Source organism: Chiloscyllium plagiosum, chromosome 9 (assembly GCF_004010195.1).
Source record: "Chiloscyllium plagiosum isolate BGI_BamShark_2017 chromosome 9, ASM401019v2, whole genome shotgun sequence".
Taxonomy (NCBI): Eukaryota; Metazoa; Chordata; class Chondrichthyes; order Orectolobiformes; family Hemiscylliidae; genus Chiloscyllium; species Chiloscyllium plagiosum.
The window spans coordinates 71,242,149-71,263,118 of NC_057718.1; the positions used below are offsets into that span (position 1 = coordinate 71,242,149).

General features: G+C 42.4%; 1 protein-coding gene across 5 annotated transcripts in view; it reads right to left on the reverse strand.

Annotated features, from left to right (window-relative positions):
• The window catches only part of tmem181 (transmembrane protein 181), a 248,170-nt gene that overhangs the window by 198,487 nt on the left and 28,713 nt on the right, over positions 1-20,970 (reverse strand). The window contains exon 1 of one of the 5 annotated variants that reach the window (XM_043696182.1): positions 8,494-8,611. The exons of 2 other annotated variants lie outside the window; for them this stretch is intronic. In XM_043696182.1, the coding sequence (XP_043552117.1) occupies positions 8,494-8,501 (8 nt within the window). In that variant the 5' untranslated portion in view covers positions 8,502-8,611. Of the gene's footprint in view, positions 1-7,913; positions 7,970-8,430; positions 8,612-20,970 lie in introns of those variants that run through there. 2 more of the 5 variants (XM_043696183.1, XM_043696180.1) reach the window with 2 other exon arrangements.

A 20,970-nucleotide genomic window follows, 5' to 3' on the forward strand; every position in this document is an offset into this window, starting at 1 on the left:
GGGCGGTTTGGTTGATTGGTGCGGGTGTCCCGGAGATGTTCCCTAAAGCGCTCTGCTAGGAGGCGCCCAGTCTCCCCAATGTAGAGGAGACCGCATCGGGAGCAACGGATACAATAATACATGTTGCCAGACGTGAATTTCTCCAGTTCTTTCTGTTTTCATTTATTAACTTACAAATTTCCCTTTATTCACTTCATTAGTCAAGCATTGAGAGACAGAAACGAGGAAATTGTGACACCTGCTGTCAGACAGAACCTGAACATCTTGAAACCAGCTGATCACAGACAACCAGGATAAATTTGTACTGAAGCAAAAATTGCTGGAGAAACTGCAATTTTGTCTTTGTTTCAGAACCTCCAGCTTTTGTTTTAGATTAGTGATGAATTTATACAGGATAGATCACGGCTGATGGACCTTATTCATTTTATTTTAGGGATTTGACGAAGTAGTGGGAATATCGTGAATGTTATAATTATTCCAGACTGTACGGGATGAAGTCCCCAAAAGAGAATTTTAGCCACAGTGGAAATCTATGGAATTGAGGCTCAGTTTGGAAATTGATTAAATGCCAGGAGACAATCAAATCCAAATCTCACTTGCAGTGTCTGTAGGGATCAACATTGCAGCGTCAACATTTCACCATTTTTATTAACTATAATCCTATTATTTGACATGACCTACCTTTCACAAAGCCACATAAGTTTCTCCCTGATCAGCTAGTTTCAAGACGATCAGTCACCTTAATTATAGGTTCAAGTAATCTGAAGATATTAGGCAAACCAAGCAATAAATTCCTGGTAACAAATCAAAAAATTGCAATATTGGAAATCTGAAACAAAAATAGAAATTGCTGGAGAAACTCAACAGGTCTGACTGCATCTGTTGAGCGAAAGCAGAGTTAATGTTTCAAGTCCAGTGACCCTGGACTCCCTAGTTGCTTTTTTAGATTAGATTACTTAGTGTGGAAACAGGCCCTTCAGCCCAACAAGTCCACACCGACCCACCGAAGCGAAACCCACCCATACCCCTACATTTACCCCTTTAACCTAACACTACCGGCAATTTAGCATGGCCAATTCACCTGACCCACTGTGCCGCCCTGTTCTTAAGTAATGAGAGTTCTTAAAGAGAGAACTTTGGAAGATTAGCAAATGACACAAAGAGCAGCATTATCAGCAGTGCAGGTTGAACTACAACATTATGAATAAGTGTTCACAGATTAGATGATTGGCCAAAATTGTCACAAATGGATTTCAAAGTAGGCAAACATGAAAGCATCCACTGTAGAACTTGAGGACAGAGATGGTAAAATGTGAGAAAAAGTGGGAGGTGCAAACAAGTTCTGGAACATGCCACAAAAATGGGTGAAAAACCTAATGGAATACTAGGCTTTATATGTGGAGGGGCAGACTTGCGTGCCAAAAGGTATACACATTACCTGGCACTTATTATTCCCAAACCTAGGGAAGGATAACATTGCAGCAACTCATATTGATGCTTTGTTAGCATCATTCAAAGCAACAAACTACCATGTAAACAGACAAGTAGCAGCAGGGGAACATCAACTGCAAGTTCCCCTCCAAACTACCCACCATCCTGACTTGAAGTCACCATTCCTTCACAGGTACTGGATCAAATTCTGAAACTCCTTCCTTAATAGCACCGTGTCTCGACACCCCAAAGACTGTCTGTATTATCACAGATATTTTGAAGTGTGAATTTGCTGTGTTTGTATGATAGAGAGTAAATTCACCACAAAGTTAAACATGCCCAATGTAGTCCAAGTTCACTTTTGATGAGAAAAGTATATTAATACTGTTAGCCAAAAGCAATGGAGTTCAACCCTGCCAAGTGTGAGGTTGTCCATTTTGGAAAGACAAATAAGAATGCGGAATACAAGGTTAACGGTAGGGTTCTTAGTGAGGTGGAGGAACAGAGGGATCTTGGGGTCTATGTTCATAGGTCTTTGAAAGTTGCCACTCAGGTGGATAGAGCTTGTAAGAAGGCCTATGGTGTATTAGCATTGATTAGCAGAGGGATTGAATTCAAGAGTCATTAAGTGATGTTGCAACTGTACAGGACTTTGGTTAGGCCACAATTGGAGTACTGTGTGCAGTTCTGGTCGCCTCACTTTAGGAAGGATGTGGAAGCTTTGGAGAGGGTGCAGAGAAGATTTACCAGGATGTTGCCTGGAATAGAGAATAGGTCGTACGAGGGTAGGTTGAGAGTGCTAGGCCTTTTCTCGTTGGAACGACGAAGGATGAGGGGTGACTTGATAGAGGTTTATAAGATGATCAGAGGAATAGATAGAGTAGACAGTCAGAAACTTTTTCCCCAGGTACAACAGAGTGTTACAAGGGGACATAAATTTAAGGTGAAGGGTGGAAGGTATAGGGGAGATGTCAGGGGTGGGTTCTTTACCCAGAGAGTGGTGGGGCCATGGAATGCGCTGCCTGTGGGAGTGGTAGAGTCAGAATCTTTGGTGACCTTTAAGCGGCAATTGGATGGGTGCTTAAGCTAGGACAAATGTTCGGCACAAAATCGTGGGCCGAAGGGCCTGTTCAGTGCTGTATTGTTCTATGTTCTATGTTCAAGGTAATGAGTGTTCAGGAGCAGCATATTCCTGTTAGCTTGAACACTGGATGACTTATGATATTCAGGCACTGGTCAAGATAAGAAAGGGGGCATATGTCAGGGAGAGGCAGCTGGGATCAAATAAATCCTTTGAGAAGTAAGGGGATGCAGGAGTACAAAACAAGTGACATGAGATAGCTTTAGCAGTTAAAGTAAAAGAGAATCCAAAGAGATTCTAAAATATATGAAGGGCAAAACACTAACAAGGGAAAGAATTATGGCCCCTTAAAGATCAAGGGGTCATCTATGTGTGAAGTCGCAGGAGGTGGATCAGATCCTAAATAAATATTTCTCATTCAGTATTTAATGTGCAGAAACATGTGGAAACTAGGGAACCAGTCGGGGGGTGTGTGAGATTTAGGTCCAAGTAGATAAATCCCTTGGACCTAAATCAATTGTATCCCAGGGAAGCTAGGGAAGAAATTGCAGGGTCCTGAGCAAGCATATTTCCAACATCAGAACGGAGGTATGGGAAGACTGGAGGGTGGCTAATGTTGTACCATTATTGAACAAAGGCTGCAAAGAAAAGCCAGGAAACTACAGACCGGTGATCCTGATGTCAGCTGTGGACAACTTGTTGGAGGGGATTCTGAGAGACAGGATGCTAGAGAGATTTGAGAAGATTTGTAGCACAGGTTTAGGTTCTGGATGTAGTTTTGCTTGCTGAGCTGGAAGGTTCATTTGCAGATGTTTCATCACTATGCCAGGCAACATCTTCAGTGAGCCTCCAGACAAAGCACTGCTGGTGTTTCCTGCTTTCCAATTGGAATGCCATGCTTCTAGGAATTCTCGTGCACGTCTCTGTTTGGCTTGTCCTAGGATGGATGTGTTGTCCCAGTCGAAGTGGTGTTCTTCCTTATCTGTAACTAAGGATACTAGTAAGAGTGGGTCATGTCGTTTTGTGGCTAGTTGATGTTCATGTATCCTGGTGGCTAGTTTTCAGCCTATTTATCTAATGTAGTGTTTATTACAGTTCTTGCATGGTATTTTGATATTTACATTAGGTTTGCTTGTTGTCTGTAGCCCACAAACGCACCAATACATTAAACAGCAACTAATGAACTTGAAATACTCTATACAGTCAAACAGGCAGAAAATTAGCCACCAGGATACATGAACATCAACTAGCCACAAAACAACATGACCCTCTCCTACTACTATCCTTACATATAGATAAGAAAGGACATCACTTCGACTGGGACAACACATCTATCCCAGGACAAGCCAAAACAGACACATGCACGAGAATTCCTAGAAGCATGGCATTCCAACCAGAACTCGATCAATAAACACATTAACTTGGATCCCATTTGCCACCCCCTGAGAAAAAGAAAGAACAGGAAATGGTGTCAATACAGGAAATGATATTGCCAACCCAAGGAAACCCAAACATATAAATAGAAAGCAGGAAAGCAGTGCTTCGTCCAGAGGCTCACTGAAGATGTTACCTAGTATGGTGATGAAATGTCTGAAAATGAACCTTCCAGCTCAGCAAGCAAACCTACATCCAGGGGATCCACATGCATTTGGAAAGGCAAGGACTGATCAGGGATAGTCAGCATGGTTTTGTGGATGGGAAAGCATGCCTCACAAATTTGATCGCATTCTTTGAGGAAGTCACCAAGACAGATGAAGGCAGAATTGTAGGCACTGTCTATATGAATTTTAGCAACACTTTCACCAAGTTCCACATGGTAGACTGATTAGTAAGGCTGGATCACTTGGAATTCAGAGACAGCTAGCCAACTGGATACAGAATTTGGGTGACAGAGATTGGTGGTCGAGGGTTATTGTTCAGTCTGGACACCTGTGACCAGCAGTGTGTCACAGGGATCATTGCCGAGTCCACTGTTTGACATTTATATAAATTATGAGATTTTTGAAGGCGTGGTTAGTAAATTTGCAGATGACACTAAAATTGGTGTTTGGTGGACAGTGTAGGTTATCTAAGAATAAAAGGGGACCTTGATCAACTAGGCCAGTGGGCAAAGGAATGGCAGATGGATTTTAATTCAGATCAATGCAACAAACCAGAGGAGAACTTGCACAACTAAGGTTGGGCCCTGGGGAGTGTTGTTGAAAAGAGAGATCTAGGGGTGCAGGTACACAGTTCCTTGAAAGTGGCATCACAGGTAGACAGGGTGGTGAAGGCAGCATTTGGCATGCTTGCCTTCATCAGTCAGAGCACGGAGTACAGGAGTTGAGATGTCATGTTACGGCTGTTCAAGATATTGGTAAGGCCATGTTTGGAATACTTTGGATAATTCTGGAAGGAACTGGAACAGGTGCAACAAAGATTTACAAGGGTATTATCGAGACTGGAAGGTTTGAGTTATAAGAAGACGCTGAACTGGTGGGAACCCTTTTCTCTGGAGAATAGGAAGCTGAGGTTATAGAGGTTATGAAATCATAAGGAGCATAGAGCCAAGCTCTTTTACCTACTGTAGTGGAGTCCAAAACTAGACAAAATAGGTTTAAGGAGAGAGGGAGAAGATTTAAAAGGGTCATGAGGGGTAACCTTTTCACAAAGAGGTAGGTGCGTTTCTGGAGTGAGCTGCCAGAGGAAGTAGTAGAGTTGGGTACAATTACAATAATTAACAAGGTAAAAACAATGACTGCAGATGCTGGAAACCAGATTCTGGATCAGTGGTGCTGAAAGAGCACAGCAATTCAGGCAGCATCCGACGAGCAGCAAAATCGATGTTTCGGGCAAAAGCCCTTCATCATGAATAAAGGCAGAGAGCCTGAAGCGTGGACAGATAAGCTCAAGTTAAAAGGCGAATATAACACAAAAACAGGCACAAATGAGGCTGTGAACTGAAATGTTGCAGGCCCACCATGAGACATACAAGGAAACAATATCCAGTTATGTCTCAATGAAGATTCAGTTCACTCATTTCTGAGTGTTACATTTTCTGTTAAATTACGAGCCTAGCATGGGAAGCTAAATAACCATGACGACAGGACAGGCATATGACAAGTTTGGGGCTGTTGATTGAATGGTTTCATGATGGGTGAGGGTGGGTGTGTAGGTGTGCACTACATGGTTTGAAGTTGTGCTATGCTATTCTTGCAAATATAAACTAAATTGACAGTTTCAGAGATTTGGAAAGGTACTGATTGCTGAAGTCTCATTTGCACAGCACAATGTGTGACAATACCTCCTCCCTCACCTCTATCCAAGGCTCTAAAGGAGCCTTCCACATCCATCAAAGTTTTACTTGCACATCCACTAATATCATTTATTGTATCCGTTGCTCCCGATGCGGTCTCCTCTACATTGGGGGGACTGGGCGCCTCCTAGCAGAGCGCTTTAGGGAACATCTCCGAAACACCCGCACCAATCAACCAAACCTCCCCATGGCCCAATATTTCAACTCCCCCTCCCACTCTGCCGAGGACATGGAGGTCCTGGGCCTCCTTCACCGCCGCTCCCTCACCACCAGACGCCTGGAGGTAGAACGCCTCATCTTCCGCCTTGGAACACTTCAACCCCAGGGCATCAATGTGGACTTCAACAGCTTCCTCATTTCCCCTTCACCCACCTCATCCTAGTTTCAAACTTCCAGCTCCACATTGTCCCCTTGATTTGTCCGACCTGCCTAGCTCCTTTTCCACCTATCCACTCCACACTCTCCTCCCTGACCTATCACCTTCATCTCCTCCCCCACTCACCTATTGTACTCTATGCTACTTTCTCCCCACCCCCACCCTCCTCTGGCTTATCTCTCCACTCTTCAGGCTCTCTGCCTTTACTGTACTGTAACTAACTTGCATTTAAAGTAACTAGCCATGCAAAAATTTCTAGAATCAATGTCTCTTGCCCAAGGTCTTTCAAGAAACCTACTTTCTGAACTTTCCAAGCCAGAAAATGGTCAAGAAGATTCATTATTATGCAAAAACTGACACTTTCCATGAACCTCAGGTCAGAATCATAGCACTCTATTACATTTTCAAATCATACACTTCTCCACTAGTTACACAATTTCCAATAGCATAGCTGTAGCATGATTAGTATGGGAATACGGAGGACTCCAAAACAGCCATCAGATGTAAGGAACTACATAGCTACAAAGTGACTTCAAAATAACTGATTTCAAAATAATCAACTGATTTGAACCGAGGGACAAAAAAAGCAGTGAAAGCAAAGTTCCCTGAAGCACTTCTGTTTACACTAAAATAATTTAATTTCGCTACAAAGATTCCGCTCGTTTGGGGGATCAATAGTATATTAACATGTTTATACATACAGTTCACCAAAATTAAATTTCTGGATGACTGGAAGTATGGAAAATAAAGAACATGAAAGCATGGGAAGGGTTAAAGCATGAAGACCACTGGCAATCTGTTACAAGGGGTCTGTGAAATGCTAAACTAATCAAAAGGTCACTGTGGCAGGATGGGATAAGAATAGTGGAATACTGCTACACCAATTAGCAAAGTCAGGTTGGGGCTGAAAGGTCACTGTGGTGGGATGAGATAACAACAATTAGTAAAGTCAGCTTTGCCTGCTAAATATCATCATGGCAGGTTGGGACAGGTCGTGACAATAAATATTTAGGATATGACATTAAATTATTTAATTAATAACTGGTAGAGTCAGCCTGCTTGAGACCCTTGTGGCAGAACATGACATTAAATATTTATTCAATGGTTAGCAGGGTCAGGCTGGGACAAGAGACCATTGCGCTAGATGGGGTAGTAAAATATCTAATCATGACATTAGAATAATATTTAGTAGGGTCTGGATGGAAGATCATTGTGGCAGAGGTGGTAGTAAGTATCTAATCATGACATTAGAATGTAGGAAAAACTATAGTGGCAGAAGTCGAGAGATAATATGAACATTCTTTGTTTATTATACATCTGGAGTGAGGTAGTTCTGACTAACAGGTAAAAGGATGAAGGGTGTTCGGTGAAGGGGTAAATGTAGGGTCTGGGTGGGTTGCGCTTCTGTGGGTCGGTGTGGATTTGTTGGGCCGAAGGGGCTGTTTCCACACTGTAACTAGTCTAATCTAAAAAAAATTACTGCAGATGCTGGAAACCAGATTCTGGATTAGTGGTGCTGGAAAAGCACAGCAGTTCAGGCAGCATCCGAGGAACAGTAAAATCGACGTTTCGGGCAAAAGCCCTTCATCAGGTTGGGCATGATGATATTTAGCTGATAAGCTAACAAAAACAAAAAAGGTATAAAGAGCCACAGACTCTGAAGTTCGGAGGCATTCAAGAATTCGCGCTCTCAGTGTCACGGTTTTTTTGTTTGCAAATAAAAGACCTACTTCTTGCGGAACTCCCCGCGTCTCCTGGTGATTCGATACATTTTCTCCAGGATAAAAGTAACTTCCCATTCGCCGAAGGACAGTCGAAAAAACCAAGCTTCTTATTCACGCAGACACAACCCCAATCACCCAACACACACTTGAAATTTCACAACAGCAACTACGAATACTGATAAACACTTGTTCCCCCAATTCGGAACTCTACTGAATCCTAGAATTTCCTATCCAATCCAAGTTGAGTAAAGCAGAACTTCCGGATGTAAATCCCAAAATTGCTTTTTTTTATTAGTTGGCCTCCTGATCTCCTCCAGAAGCGAAATATTCCGTATGTAGCTTTTCCATACCACTTACTATTTCAGGACCACATCTGCAAGGCCAAGAACTGGAACCTCTCAATATTCAGACCTAATCCAGTCAATGATTTAATTTCTAAAACTTCAGCCCACAGGCCCGGTTCACCAACAATCCCGCCCCGACATTCAAGAGGGCAAAACCACGGGACAGGGAATAGTCCTACCTTCTAGTTCCACTCACCCCCTCCTTCACAACGCGAAAACCAATCTTCTAAACAAACACTTACAAGTCCATGATACCGGAGAAAATATTCTGCTGAAATCCCCGACTCCTGGCAGCGACGACCACACGCACAAAGTACGCGTCAGACGCAGAGAACACCTTTCCGGTCAACAGCAGGCGCTCCCCCGTCACGTGATGCCAAGGTGCTGAAACTGTGTTTAATGGTATTGTTTGTTCGAAATTGTAGAAAATCATATTAATTTTAACTTAACCTAATAAGTGACGTTTTTGCGACTAATAAACAGATAGCAGCGAATCATAGAAATTTACGTACAGAGGTAGACACAGTCCAGGGTTAGAGGAAAACACTGCCAATGCTGGAATCCAAGGTAGAGAAGAAAGAGGCTGGAAGAACGCCGCAAACCAGGCAGAATCAACCTATTGCAGGTGTAACCCAGGCCCACGGTTACACCTGAAACGCTGCCTGGCTTGCTGTGTTCTTCCAGCCTCCTGCTTGTCTATATTCGCTTCAGGATTGTCTGCACAGTGGTCCAGGGTTGTCTGTCTCAACCTCACCTTGGTCCCTAAACTACCGCAGGCACCTCCCAAATGAGATGAGGTTATCTACCTTTCAGGCCGACGTTTTAGCACCCCTCCATCCTTTTAGGGGAAGCATCCACATACTGAATCAGAAAATTGTCTTGTACACACTTAAGAAATTCCTCTCCATCTAAAGCTTTAACACTATGGCAGTCACAGTCGATGTTCGGAAAGTTAAAATCCCCTATCATAACCACCATATTATTCTTACAGATAGCTGAGATCTCCTTACAAGTTTGTTTCTCAATTTCCCTGACTATTGGGGGAGTCTATAATACAATCCCAATAAGGTGATCATCCCTTTCTTATTTCTCAGTTCCACCCAAATAACTTCCCTGGATGTATTTCCAGGAATATCCTCCCTCAGCACAGTTGTCATGTTATCCCTTATCAAAAACGCCACTCCCCCTCCTCTCTTGCCTCCCTTTCTATCCTTCCTGTAGCATTTGCTTCCTGGAACATTAACTGCCAGTCCTGTCCATCTCTGAGCCATGTCTCTGTAATTACTATGATATCCCAGTCCCATGTTACTAACCATGCCCTGAGTTCATCTGCCTTCCCTGTTAGTCGCCTTGCATTGAAATAAATGCAGTTTAATTTATTCAGCCTGACTGTTTGACTCGCTTCTGTTCTCAAATGTACCAGTCTCAGATTGATTGATTTCCTCTCTATCTCCCTGGGTCCCACCCCTTACTAGTTTAAATCCTCCCAAGCAATTCTAGCAAATTTCCCTGCCAGTATATTAGTCCCCTTCCAATTTAGGTGCAATCCATCCTTCTTATACATCTGGTGCCTTTCTCTTGCATCATGGCAGATAAAATGAATAAAATAGTTATAACTGTTTAGCATTAAGTTCTGTGAGAAAGAACAATAGCTGCAAGGTTATGTCAAGATTCTTACATTCATTCTCATGGTCACTGTGACTGCAGTAGCCATTTTAAACTGAAGACAAATTACTATTGCCAGATGAAGATTGAAAATGGATGCTTTTAATTGTTGATTCCACTATACTTTATCACATGTCCTGTGCAAATGTATTTTAAATGTTGCAGTTGTACCAGCCTCTGCCACTTTTTCTCTTGCAGCACGTTCCATATAAGCACCACCCTCTGTGTGTAAAGGTTGCGCCTCAGGTCCCTTTTAAATCTTTCCTCTCCCACATTAAACCCATACCTCTAGTTTTGGACTCCCCTACCCTGTGGAAAAGATCTTGGTTAGTCACCTTATCTATGCCTCTTGATTTTATAAACCTGTCTCAGGTCACACCTAAGATTCTTACGCTCCAGGGAAAAAGTCCCAACCCATTCAACATCTCCTGATAACTCAAACCTGATGATTCAGTAACATCCTTGTAGAATCATCGAATCCCTACAGCTTGGAAACAGGCCATTCAGCACATTGAGTCCACAATGACCCTCTGAAGAGGGGACCCACACCATCGCTATAACCCTGCATTTCCCATGACTAATCCATCCTGCCTGCACATTCCTGGACACTATGGATAATTTAGCATGGCCAATCCAGAGTCCACACATCTTTGAACTGTGGGAAGAAACCAGACCACCTGTAGGAAACCCACTGTAGACACAGGAAGAATGTGCAAACTCCAGACAGACAGGTTCCCGAGAGAAAATAGAATCCAGATCTCGTGTGCTGTGAGACAGCAGTGCCGACCATAAAAGTAAATCCATTTTGCACCCTTTCCAATTTAATAACATCCTTCCTATAGCAGGGCAACCAGAATATCGCACAGCACTCCAAATGTGACCTTACCAATGTCTCATACATCTAGAACATCCTTATCCGATACTCAATGCTCTGACCAATGAAGGCAAGCATTCCAAACACCACCTTCACTACCCTGTCTACCTGTGATGCCACTTTCAAGGAACTATGTACCTGCACCCTTAAGTCTCTCTGTTCAACAACACTCTCCAGGATCTTGCCATTAACTGTGTAAGTCCTTCCCTGGTTTGACTTAACAAAATGCAACCTCACTTTATCTGAATTAAACACCATCTGCCATTCCTTGGTCCACTGGCCTAGTTAATCATGATCTCCCTGAATTCTTAGGGAATCTTCTTCACTATCCATTATACGTAGGATTCTGGGTAATTCAAGATGGAGGACGGGAAAACTTTCTGGCTGTAACAGCTGCTTCTTATATTGAGGTATTTTAGGTGTTGGAGGTGATTTCCTCGAATTCCAGGAGCAGCAATTACTGTTTTATATGCTGTTGCATTCTTTTGGAACTTAGAAAAAAAAATCAAAACAGCAGTTTTAAAAGGGAGAAGAACAAACAAAGGAAGCACATGGTGAGGTCAGTGCAAGAGAGAAAGAGAGAGAAAGAAACTGACACAGCAGTGAACCTGCACAGTCACTGTTTTTGTTGTTTGAATTCATGTATCGCTGGACATTGTTAATTTTCCCAGGCGCACTCCAAACAGTGAAATTCACAACTGATCTTGGAGGAACTGTTTGGGTGAAGTTCACAGCACAGAAGCAGATAAGTGTATTGTTTTTAAGTGGGACCTATAGAAAGTCTGCAGAAGTGAGTAGAGTGAGTTCTTTCTTGATGACATGTTTTTTGAGATATGTCTGTTGATTAAACTTAAAATATAAGCCATAACTATTAATTTAACCTGGGGCAGTATTTTGTAGAGGAATAAGACACTGTTATTTTCTGGGTCTGTAGATTGTGAAGGAGCAAAAATGGCCTTTAGTAGAGTGATAGGCGCTTCTTGTCAGATGTGGGAGTTTAAAGAGAGTTTAAGGGTTTCTGAGGATTATATCTGCAATAAATGCTGTTGGTTGTGAATCTTATCAGATCAAATGGATCGGTTGGAGAGATGGTCAGGAGCAATGAGGAATTTGCAACGGCAACAGTATGTGATGGATGGCAGTTATAGGAAGGGGAAAGTCTCAGATACAGTCACATAGATGGGTTAACTCCAGGAAAGGTAAGAGAGGTATGCAGCTAGTGCAGGAGCCTTCTGTGGCTATACTAATTTAAAACAAGTATGTTGTTTTGGAAAATGTAAGGGTTGATGGATTCTCAGGGGAACATAGCACGAACAGCCAAGTTTCTGGTCTGGAGACTGGCTCTAATGCAATGAGGGATACATCAGGTTCCAAGAGATCAATTGTGTTAGGGGACTCTCTAGTCAGAGGTACAGACAGACGTTTCTGTGGCCAGCAGTGAAAAATCAGAATGGTGTTGCTTTCCTGGTGCCAGGGCCAGGGATGTCTCAGACAGGGTGCAGAATGTTCTCCAGGAGGAGAGGGGCCAGCAAGAGGTCATTGTCCAAGTTGGAACCAATGACATAAGAAGAGAAAAGGTTGAGATTCTGCAGGGAGATTAGAGTTAGGCAGAAATTTAAAAAGGAGGCCCTTGAGAGTAGTAATACCTGGATTACTCCCAGTGCTAAGAGCTAGTGAGGGTAGGAATAGGAGAATAGAGCAGATGAATGCATGGCTGAGGAGCTGGTGTATGGGAGAAGGATTCACATTTCTGGACCATTGGAATCTCTTTTGGGGTAGAAGTGACGTGTACAATGTGGGAAAGGGAACATGCGAGAATGTAATGCAAATAAAAGCTATAAAATATGCTGCCTTCTTGCTAAAAATCAGAGATCTCTCAGTAGTCCATCCAGATACATCTTGATTGATACTCTGGATGATAGAATATCGATCTATTGATCTCTCGGCCGGCTTGATAACAATAAAAGAGTGCTATTTTGCAACCTGTGAGTGGTCCGAGAATTTCTAAGTTTACATTAGATTAGATTCCCTACAATGTGGAAACAGGCCCTTCAGCCCAACCAGTCCACACCGACCCTCAGACCCATTTCCCTCTGACTAATGCATCTAACAATATGTGCAATTTAGCATAGCCAATTCACCTGACCTGCACATATTTGGACTGTGGGAGGAAACCGGAGCTCCCGGACAAAACCCATGCAAACACATGGAGAATGTGCAAACTCCGCACATACAGTCGCCCCAGGCTGGAATCAAACCTGGGACCCTGATGTTGTGGAGGCAGCAGTGCTAACCACTGAGCCCTTGTGTTTAGAGGGATGAGCCAAATGCAGGCAAATGGGTTTAGTTCAGTTTAGGAAACCTGGTTGGTATGCCACAAGTTGGACCAAAGGGCTTGTTTTTCTACTATATGAATCTATGACACTTAAATGAGCATACATCCTGGACAACCACATTGATACAATGGACTGGACCTTAATGCAGCAGTCAATCTACTAGCCAAATGGACAGACACAAGAAGTACATTTGTTGAAGTTCCAATATTTTGAGTGAAAAATGTGATTACTTGTGTCTTCAATTTGACATGTTCCTATGAGTTACAAGTATAGTGGTAGCAATTATGGTTAAAAAAAAATTAAAGAAACTAAGAAAGAAACAACCCCAAATAGTAACTACATGGCCTATGTAGGAAGATACATGGGTTCTTACCAGAAATTTACAGCAATAATAATGGGTGATTTAAACCTACATATGAATTGGACAATAAAAATACCCTGGAAGATGGATTCATAGAATGTTTCCCAGACAGTATCTTTGTGCAAATATGCTAGTGTCAACTAAGGGCAGGTTGGATATTTTCCTAATTAACCTATTCAAAAGATATTATTACATAGCTCTAGACTTGAATGCAGGTCTTCTACCAAAGAGATAGGGACAGCACTACTGCACAACAAGAGCCCTCCCAAACAGCAGGCTATTCTAGACTCAGCAATGAGCAATGTGATAGGACTGATAAATCTCATAAAGATGTCCCTTGAAAACAGTGATCATAACATGATTGAATTTCATATTCAGTGTGAGGGAGAGAAAAGAACGGATTGAACAGTTGAGTTTTAAACTTAAATAAAGGTAATTATGCTGATATAAAGATGGATTTGTCCAAAATAATTAGGAAATCTTGAAAAGGGGGTAGGCCAACAGAAATACAGTGGAAGACACTTAAGATGATGTTATCACACAAGTTGCGTTTCAGTAAGAAAGAAATGAAAAATATGCACCAATCATTACTAATGAAGGAAGTTAAACCAACAAATTGAAATAAAAAGCATACAATTCTCAAATTCTCATAAACATTTGTGGCAGTTCAGAAGATGTGACAGGATAGAAAAAATAGCTAAAAATCATAGGGTATAAATTACAGTAGGAGACAAAGCATATGCTATGTTCAAAACAGTCTTTCTCCCTATTTTCACCACCTGCCCTTTAACAGAATTTTTTCCACTTCCTGTTTTTTGACTGACTTTGCAAGACCTGGAGTATAGAAGAAGTTGGGTTTCTTTCACACACTCAGGTACAGGGTGAGAGGAACCTTGCAAACATAGAAGCAGACATAGAATCAGCATGAATAAAAAGATTTTTCAATCAATAACAATTTTAAAATAACACATTTAAGGAATACCATTTTATCAATGTTGCTTTTAAAAATGGAATCCAAAATTTCAATGTTGGAGTTAGCCATCTGGAATCTTTTTCTATGAATGACTGATTGGCTCGCTAGTTGTTGAAAAGTCTTTCTTCTTTAAAAGTCTTCTGAGAAGATTTTACTGAAACATGGCTTCCGCATCACTGTTTTGATTAAAGGGTGTTTTTCGTTGCAGAGTTCAGAAATGCAGGTTGGTGTCAGTTTTTTTTTAAACTTTTTTTTTTTAAACTTTTTTTTCCCTTTTGTAGCCTGGAGTTGAAATGTTGATAATAATAGATATTATATGGAGCAGTTCTGACCTGCTATTTCAGAATTGTAGCAGTAGAAAGACCATTCGGCGACCCAGCAAGTCTGAGTCTATAGTGCTCCTCCCAAGACTTGGGCAAAGTGGGCCACCCACCCCCACCACACTCACCAAATCATTTCAAATAGCTGTTTAATTTAATTAGTTGCTTAGTATTAAATTTAAACAATCTAATCTTTCGTAAAAATGACTAAAGGGAAGGAAGCCCGCAGCTCTCAGCAAGCAGGAACCCCTCACCCACCCTCTCCAGCTGCAGCTGAGGCGTCCGCAGCCGCTCCGGGGGACTTACCTACGGTGGCAAGTCTTGTGGAAATCATCTCCAAACTGGATGCGAAGATCGACGCTTTCATCGAAGAATCCCAAAGTCGATGGGACTCACTCTCGGCCGCGCTGCAAAAGCACAACCGAGACATGAAAGAAATCGAGCGCCAAGTCAGAGGGGCGGAGCTAAAGGCCGCGACCTCCAAAACTACAGCGCAATCGGCCGTGGATCGGGTCCGGACTCTCGAACAGCGAGTCCGGACTTAGAGAATCATATTGATGACCTCGATAATCGAGGTCACCGAAAAAAATATTCGTTTGCTGTGCCTTCCCGAACGGGAAGAGGAAGGCCAGCTTACAGCGTTTCTTGAGCAGTGGCTGCCACAGCTTTTAAATCTGGAGGCCAGATTAGGCCCGGTAAGGGTGGAATGGGCCTACCAGTTTGCAATACATGGGCCCGGCTTGAACCAGCGCCTTCGCCCGGTCCTGTTCCAGCTGCAGAGCGATAGGGAGAGGCAGATACTCCTAGAAGCCTCTAGAAATCTTGGAAAAGATTCCCAAGCCATGATCTATAAAGGATCCAAGATCATGTTATTCCAGGTCTTTTCCCCAGCTCTGGTCCGGGGAATGTTGGCGAAGAAGTGTTTAGGGACTTAAATATTCAGTACTCCTTATGCTACCCAGCAACGCTACGCTTTAACCATGAAGGATCCGTGTATAACTTCGGATCGCCAGAAAAGGCGAAGGAATGTTTGGACTCTCTTAGATAAATTGTAAGAGACAATGGATGTTGGTTTGCCTTTACCCCATTTACCCCATTCCGGTTTATATCCCCCCCCCCTTTTCTTTTTTCTTACCTTACTGTTTAATATTATCTTGGGGGGGTGGGGAGAGGGATTTATTTATTTGTTCTCTAGTTAACAATTTTCTCCCCCCCTTGGGGTTGTTTTTTTTTATTATTCTATGTATATTCTATTTTACCTCTGTCTCTAGGAGCGGGGTTGTTTTCCCTTGCTATTTTGTATTATTATATTTAATTATTATTTGTTAAGGTTGTAATTTTATAGTTATATATGCTTACACATGGTATTAACATTATCAAATATATCCAGGTGTGGGTGGGGCGGTAGGGTGCTCACTGTTAACTCTAGCTTTGTATTATATCTGAATTCTCCTCATCTTATTGAGGAGCGCCTGGGTCAAAGGTGGGGCATTGGTTGGGAGGGGATACGATGGACCTTTGGAAAGGAAGTGATACCCCCTGGGAACAGGGGGAAAATCTCCATTTAAATATGTTTTTTATTATTATTTAGAAATAGTTTTTTATTATACTGTTGTGAGTGTATTAGAGAGCCTTTAGTTTTGTGAATTTTATATGCTCTATGCTCGGGATGTTCTGGATAGGGTTTCCCCTCCCGAGGGGTCTCGGATTTGCCCGGATGATTATGGTTGATCAGTCGGTTAAGTGGTGCACCTGGAATGTCCCCCCCGGCACACCCTTTTAAATTTATAATGGAAGCCTTCTCAAAATTGATGGCTTTTGGTGCCCGTCATACAATTATAGGGGGAGACTTTAATTGTATTATGGATCCGGAAATAGATAGGATTCCCAAGAGTACTGCAGGAGTATCTCCCAGATCTAGACAATTGGTGGATCTGAACGAAGAATTAGGATTAGTAGATGTCTTCATCCACAGGGTAGAGATTTTTCTTTTTACTCCAATCCACATGAATGCCATACCAGAATTGATACGTTTTTTGCCCCCTCGATTTTTTTAAATTCCATATCATCCTGTAAAATAGGTAGTATAGCAATTTCCGACCATGCTGCTGTATATATGGAAACCAAGGCGAGGACATCCCCTCGGCATTGGCATATGGACCCCTTTCTAATGAAAGACAGTAAATTTGTAAAGTACATCTCTCAAGAATTTAAAACTTTTTTAGAAATTAATTTAGGTACAGCTAGCAACCCATCAATGATGTGGGAGACCATCAAAGCTTACACGCGAGGTTTGATCATCTCCTACTCAGCGACCCAGAAAAAATTAAAGGGAGAACAACAGCATCTGCTTAAAAGCAGCTGAAACTGCATATGCTGATAGACCTTCTATTATTAAATTGCAAAGGATTACGGCCCTTAGGACAGCTCTAAACACTACGCTTACCCAAATGGCTCAGAGGGAAATATTATTTGCAAAACAAAGGTTATATGAATTTGGCGACAAACCGGGTAGATACATAGCATTTCTTGCAAAGAAAAAAAAGGCCCCTCAAACTATCACGTCTATCAAGGAAAGTACGGGTATTTTGACTCATGATCATAAAAAGATTAAATGCAATCTTTAGAAAATTTTATTCTGATTTATATAAATCGCAGGAGTGTGAAGACAGGACGAGGAGGATGCAATCATTTTAAAAAAATTTGACCTTTCCCGCCTAACTCCGGAACAGGTATCGGTCTTAAATGCTCCCCTAACAGTCCAAGAAATACTTGATGCAATTAGGCAACTTCAGAGCGGTAAGGCACCGGGCCCAGATGGTTTTCAAGCTGAATTCTATAAAGAATTTACAGAAATATTGGCTGGTCCACTTATGGACATGTATAACTATGCATATAGTCAGGGTTGTCTCCCACCTTCGCTGAAAGAGGCAAATATCTCTCTTATCCTTAAAAAAGGAAAGGATGCAGAAGATTGTATGTCATACAGACCAATATCCTTGCTAAATGTAGATTTTAAAATCCTTTCTAAAACGTTAGCACTGAGACTAGAAGGGGTACTGCCACATATTATAAAGGAGGATCAGACGGGGTTTATTAAGGGCCGTAGATCATCCAATAATATTAGAAGGGTTTTGAATATGATTCAAGCCTGTCATCAGGGAAAGATACCAGGAGTAGTAGTTTCATTAGACGCGGAAAAGGCATTTGATAGGGTTGTTTTACATATTTGTTTTACACATCGGAAAGATTTGGCATTGGAAAGGTGTTTATCAAATGGGTCTCAACATTGTATAGTGATCCCAAAGCAGTTGTGGTTACCAATGGATTAGGTTCGGATAGCTTCAGTGTGGGTAGGGGGTGCCGTCAGGAATGTCCCCTCTTGCCATTGTTATTTACATTAATAATTGAACCACTAGCAGAAGCTATACGGGCTGATCCTAATATAACGGCCCCGAGGATTGGTACAGGTCAACATAAAATTACCCTTTATGCAGATGATGTTCTTCTATTCCTCAGTAATTCTCTGATGTCCATACCTCGCTTAATCCAAGTTAATACATTTAGCGCATTCTCAGGCTATAAAATTAATTTCTCAAAATCGGAGGTTTTGCCAATGGGTGGCCTTGCTATGATACCCCACTTAGTGGACGGATCCCACTTTCCCTTTCGGTGGTCCCGGGAGGGTTTCTTATTGTTGTGGTTCTGTTCGCCGAGCTGGAAGTTTTTGTTGCAAACGTTTCGTCTTCTGGCTAGGTGACATCATCAGTGCTTGGGAGCCTCCTGCGAAACGCTTCTTTGATGTTTCCTCCCCTGGAGGGTTTCTTATATTTAGGTATTTTCAGTATTTGGTCAGTTATACAAGGCTAACTTTGTGCATTTACTAGATAGGATAAGGCAGGACCTCCAGCGATGGGGAGACCTTCCAATTTCCTGGCTGGGTAGAATAGCACTAATTAAAATGAATGTCCTGCCCTGTCTCCTATACCCTAGGAGAACGCTTCCGGTGATGCTGCCGAGGCTGGCACTCCGTAAATTATATGGCTGGTTGGGTTCCTTTATCTGGAATCATAGTCGGCCCCTCATTAAGCTGAGGAAGCTACAGCTTCCTAACCTGCAATCTTCTTCCTGACCTCTCCGTCCCCATCCCCACTCCGGTCTATCACCCTCACCTTAACCTCCTTCCACCTATCGCATTTCCTAAGCCCCTCCCCCAAGTCCCTCCTCCCTAACTTTTATCTTAGCCTGATGGGCACACTTTCCTCATTCCTGAAGAAGGGCTCATGCCCGAAACGTTGATTCTCCTGCTCCTTGGATGCTGCCTGACCTGCTGCGCTTTTCCAGCAACACATTTTCAGAACAAGAAACAGGAGTAAACAAAAGAAGGCAGATGCGATTAAGGCATTTTAGAAGTATATTAAATAGCATTACAAAGAAAAGAGTGGGGCCTATTGGAGATCACATGGTAATCTGCGTGGATCCAGACGATGTGGGTGAGGTCTGAAATGAATGTTACTCATCTGTATTCATGAAAGAAACATGTTGAGGTTCTAAAGCATGTTAAAGTTGATAATATTAAGATTATTAATAAAAGGTGGTATTAGATGTTTTAGCGGCATAAAAAGGTGCATAAATTCCCAGGGCCCGATGAAATGTATCCCAGACTGCAATGAAAGGCAAGACAGGAGATTGCTGGGGCCCTGGCAGAGATATTTAATTTTCACTGGTCACAGATGAAGAGCCAGGTGACTGGAGGATAGCTAACATAGGACAGCATGGATAGGCCAGGTAATTACAGATCATTTAGTCTGACATCACTGATAAGAAAACTATTGGAAAAAATTCTGAGGGACTGGATGCATCAATGCTTGGAAAGACTAAGACAAGGATTAATCACAGATTTGTTAGAAGGAGATTTTGTCTGTCTTATTTAATTGAGTTTTTTGAAAAGATGACTAAATGCATTGATGACGGTAGTGCAGTTGATGTGGTTTACATTGTCTTGAGTAAGGCATTTCAAAAAGGTTCGTCCAAAAGATAAGAACCCATGCAACCGATGGCAAGTTGGCAAACTGCAACCAAAATCTTGCAGCAATTTGAAGGCAAATGGTGATTGTGGAAGGGTGTTTTTGTGAGTGGAGGCGTATGACCATCAGTTGTATCACAGATCAGTGCCAGGATCCTTGTTGTTTGTTATGTACATTCACATGCAATTTGTTAGTGTGGAAGGTATAGTTAGCAAGTTTGCAGATGACACCATAAGACATAGGAGTATAATTAGGGTGTATAATTCAGCCCATCAAGTCTGCCACTCTATTCAATCATGGCTGATATGTCTCTCAACTCCAAGTCCCCATAACGGCACGGTGGGCGGCACTGTGGCTCAGTGGTTAGCACTGCTGCCTCACAGCGCCAGGGACCCGTGTTCAATTCCTGCCTCGGGCAACTGTCTGTGTGGAGTTTGCACGTTCTCCCAGTGTCTGCGTGGGTTTCCTCCGGGTGCTCCGGTTTCCTCCCACAGTCTAAAGATGTGCAGGTTAGATGAATTGGCCATGCTAAATTGCCCGTAGTGTTAGGTGTAGGGGAATGGGACTGGGTGGGTTGCTCTTCGGCAGGTCGGTGTGGGCTTGGTGGGCCAAAGGGCCTGTTTCCACACTGGAGGGAATCTAATCTAATCTAATCATAACCCTTGATCCCCTTACCAATCAAAAAGCTATCTATTCTGTCTTAAATATCTCAATAACTTGGCCTCCACAGCACTCTGCAACAATGAGTTCCACAGATTAACCATCTTCTGGCTGAAAGAGTTCTTCCTCACCTCAGTTCTAAAGGGTTCAATCCAGTCCTGGTCTCTTCTACATCTTCTCCACGTCCACTCTATCCAGGCCTCTCAGTATTCTGTAAGTTTCAATCAGATTGCCACTTATTTTTCAAAACTTCATCGAGTACATACCCAGAGTTCTCATATGATAAGCCTTTCATCCTGGGATCATTCATATAAACCTCCTCTGTACCCCTCCAAACACAGCACATCTTTCCTTAGATACAGTGCCCAAAACTGCTCACAATATTCCAAATGTGGTCTGACCAGAGCCTTATACAGCAGTACATTTTTGCTCCTGCATTCTATCCTTCTTGAAATGAATCCTAACATTGTGTTTGCCTTTCTAACTGCCAACTGAACCTCCAT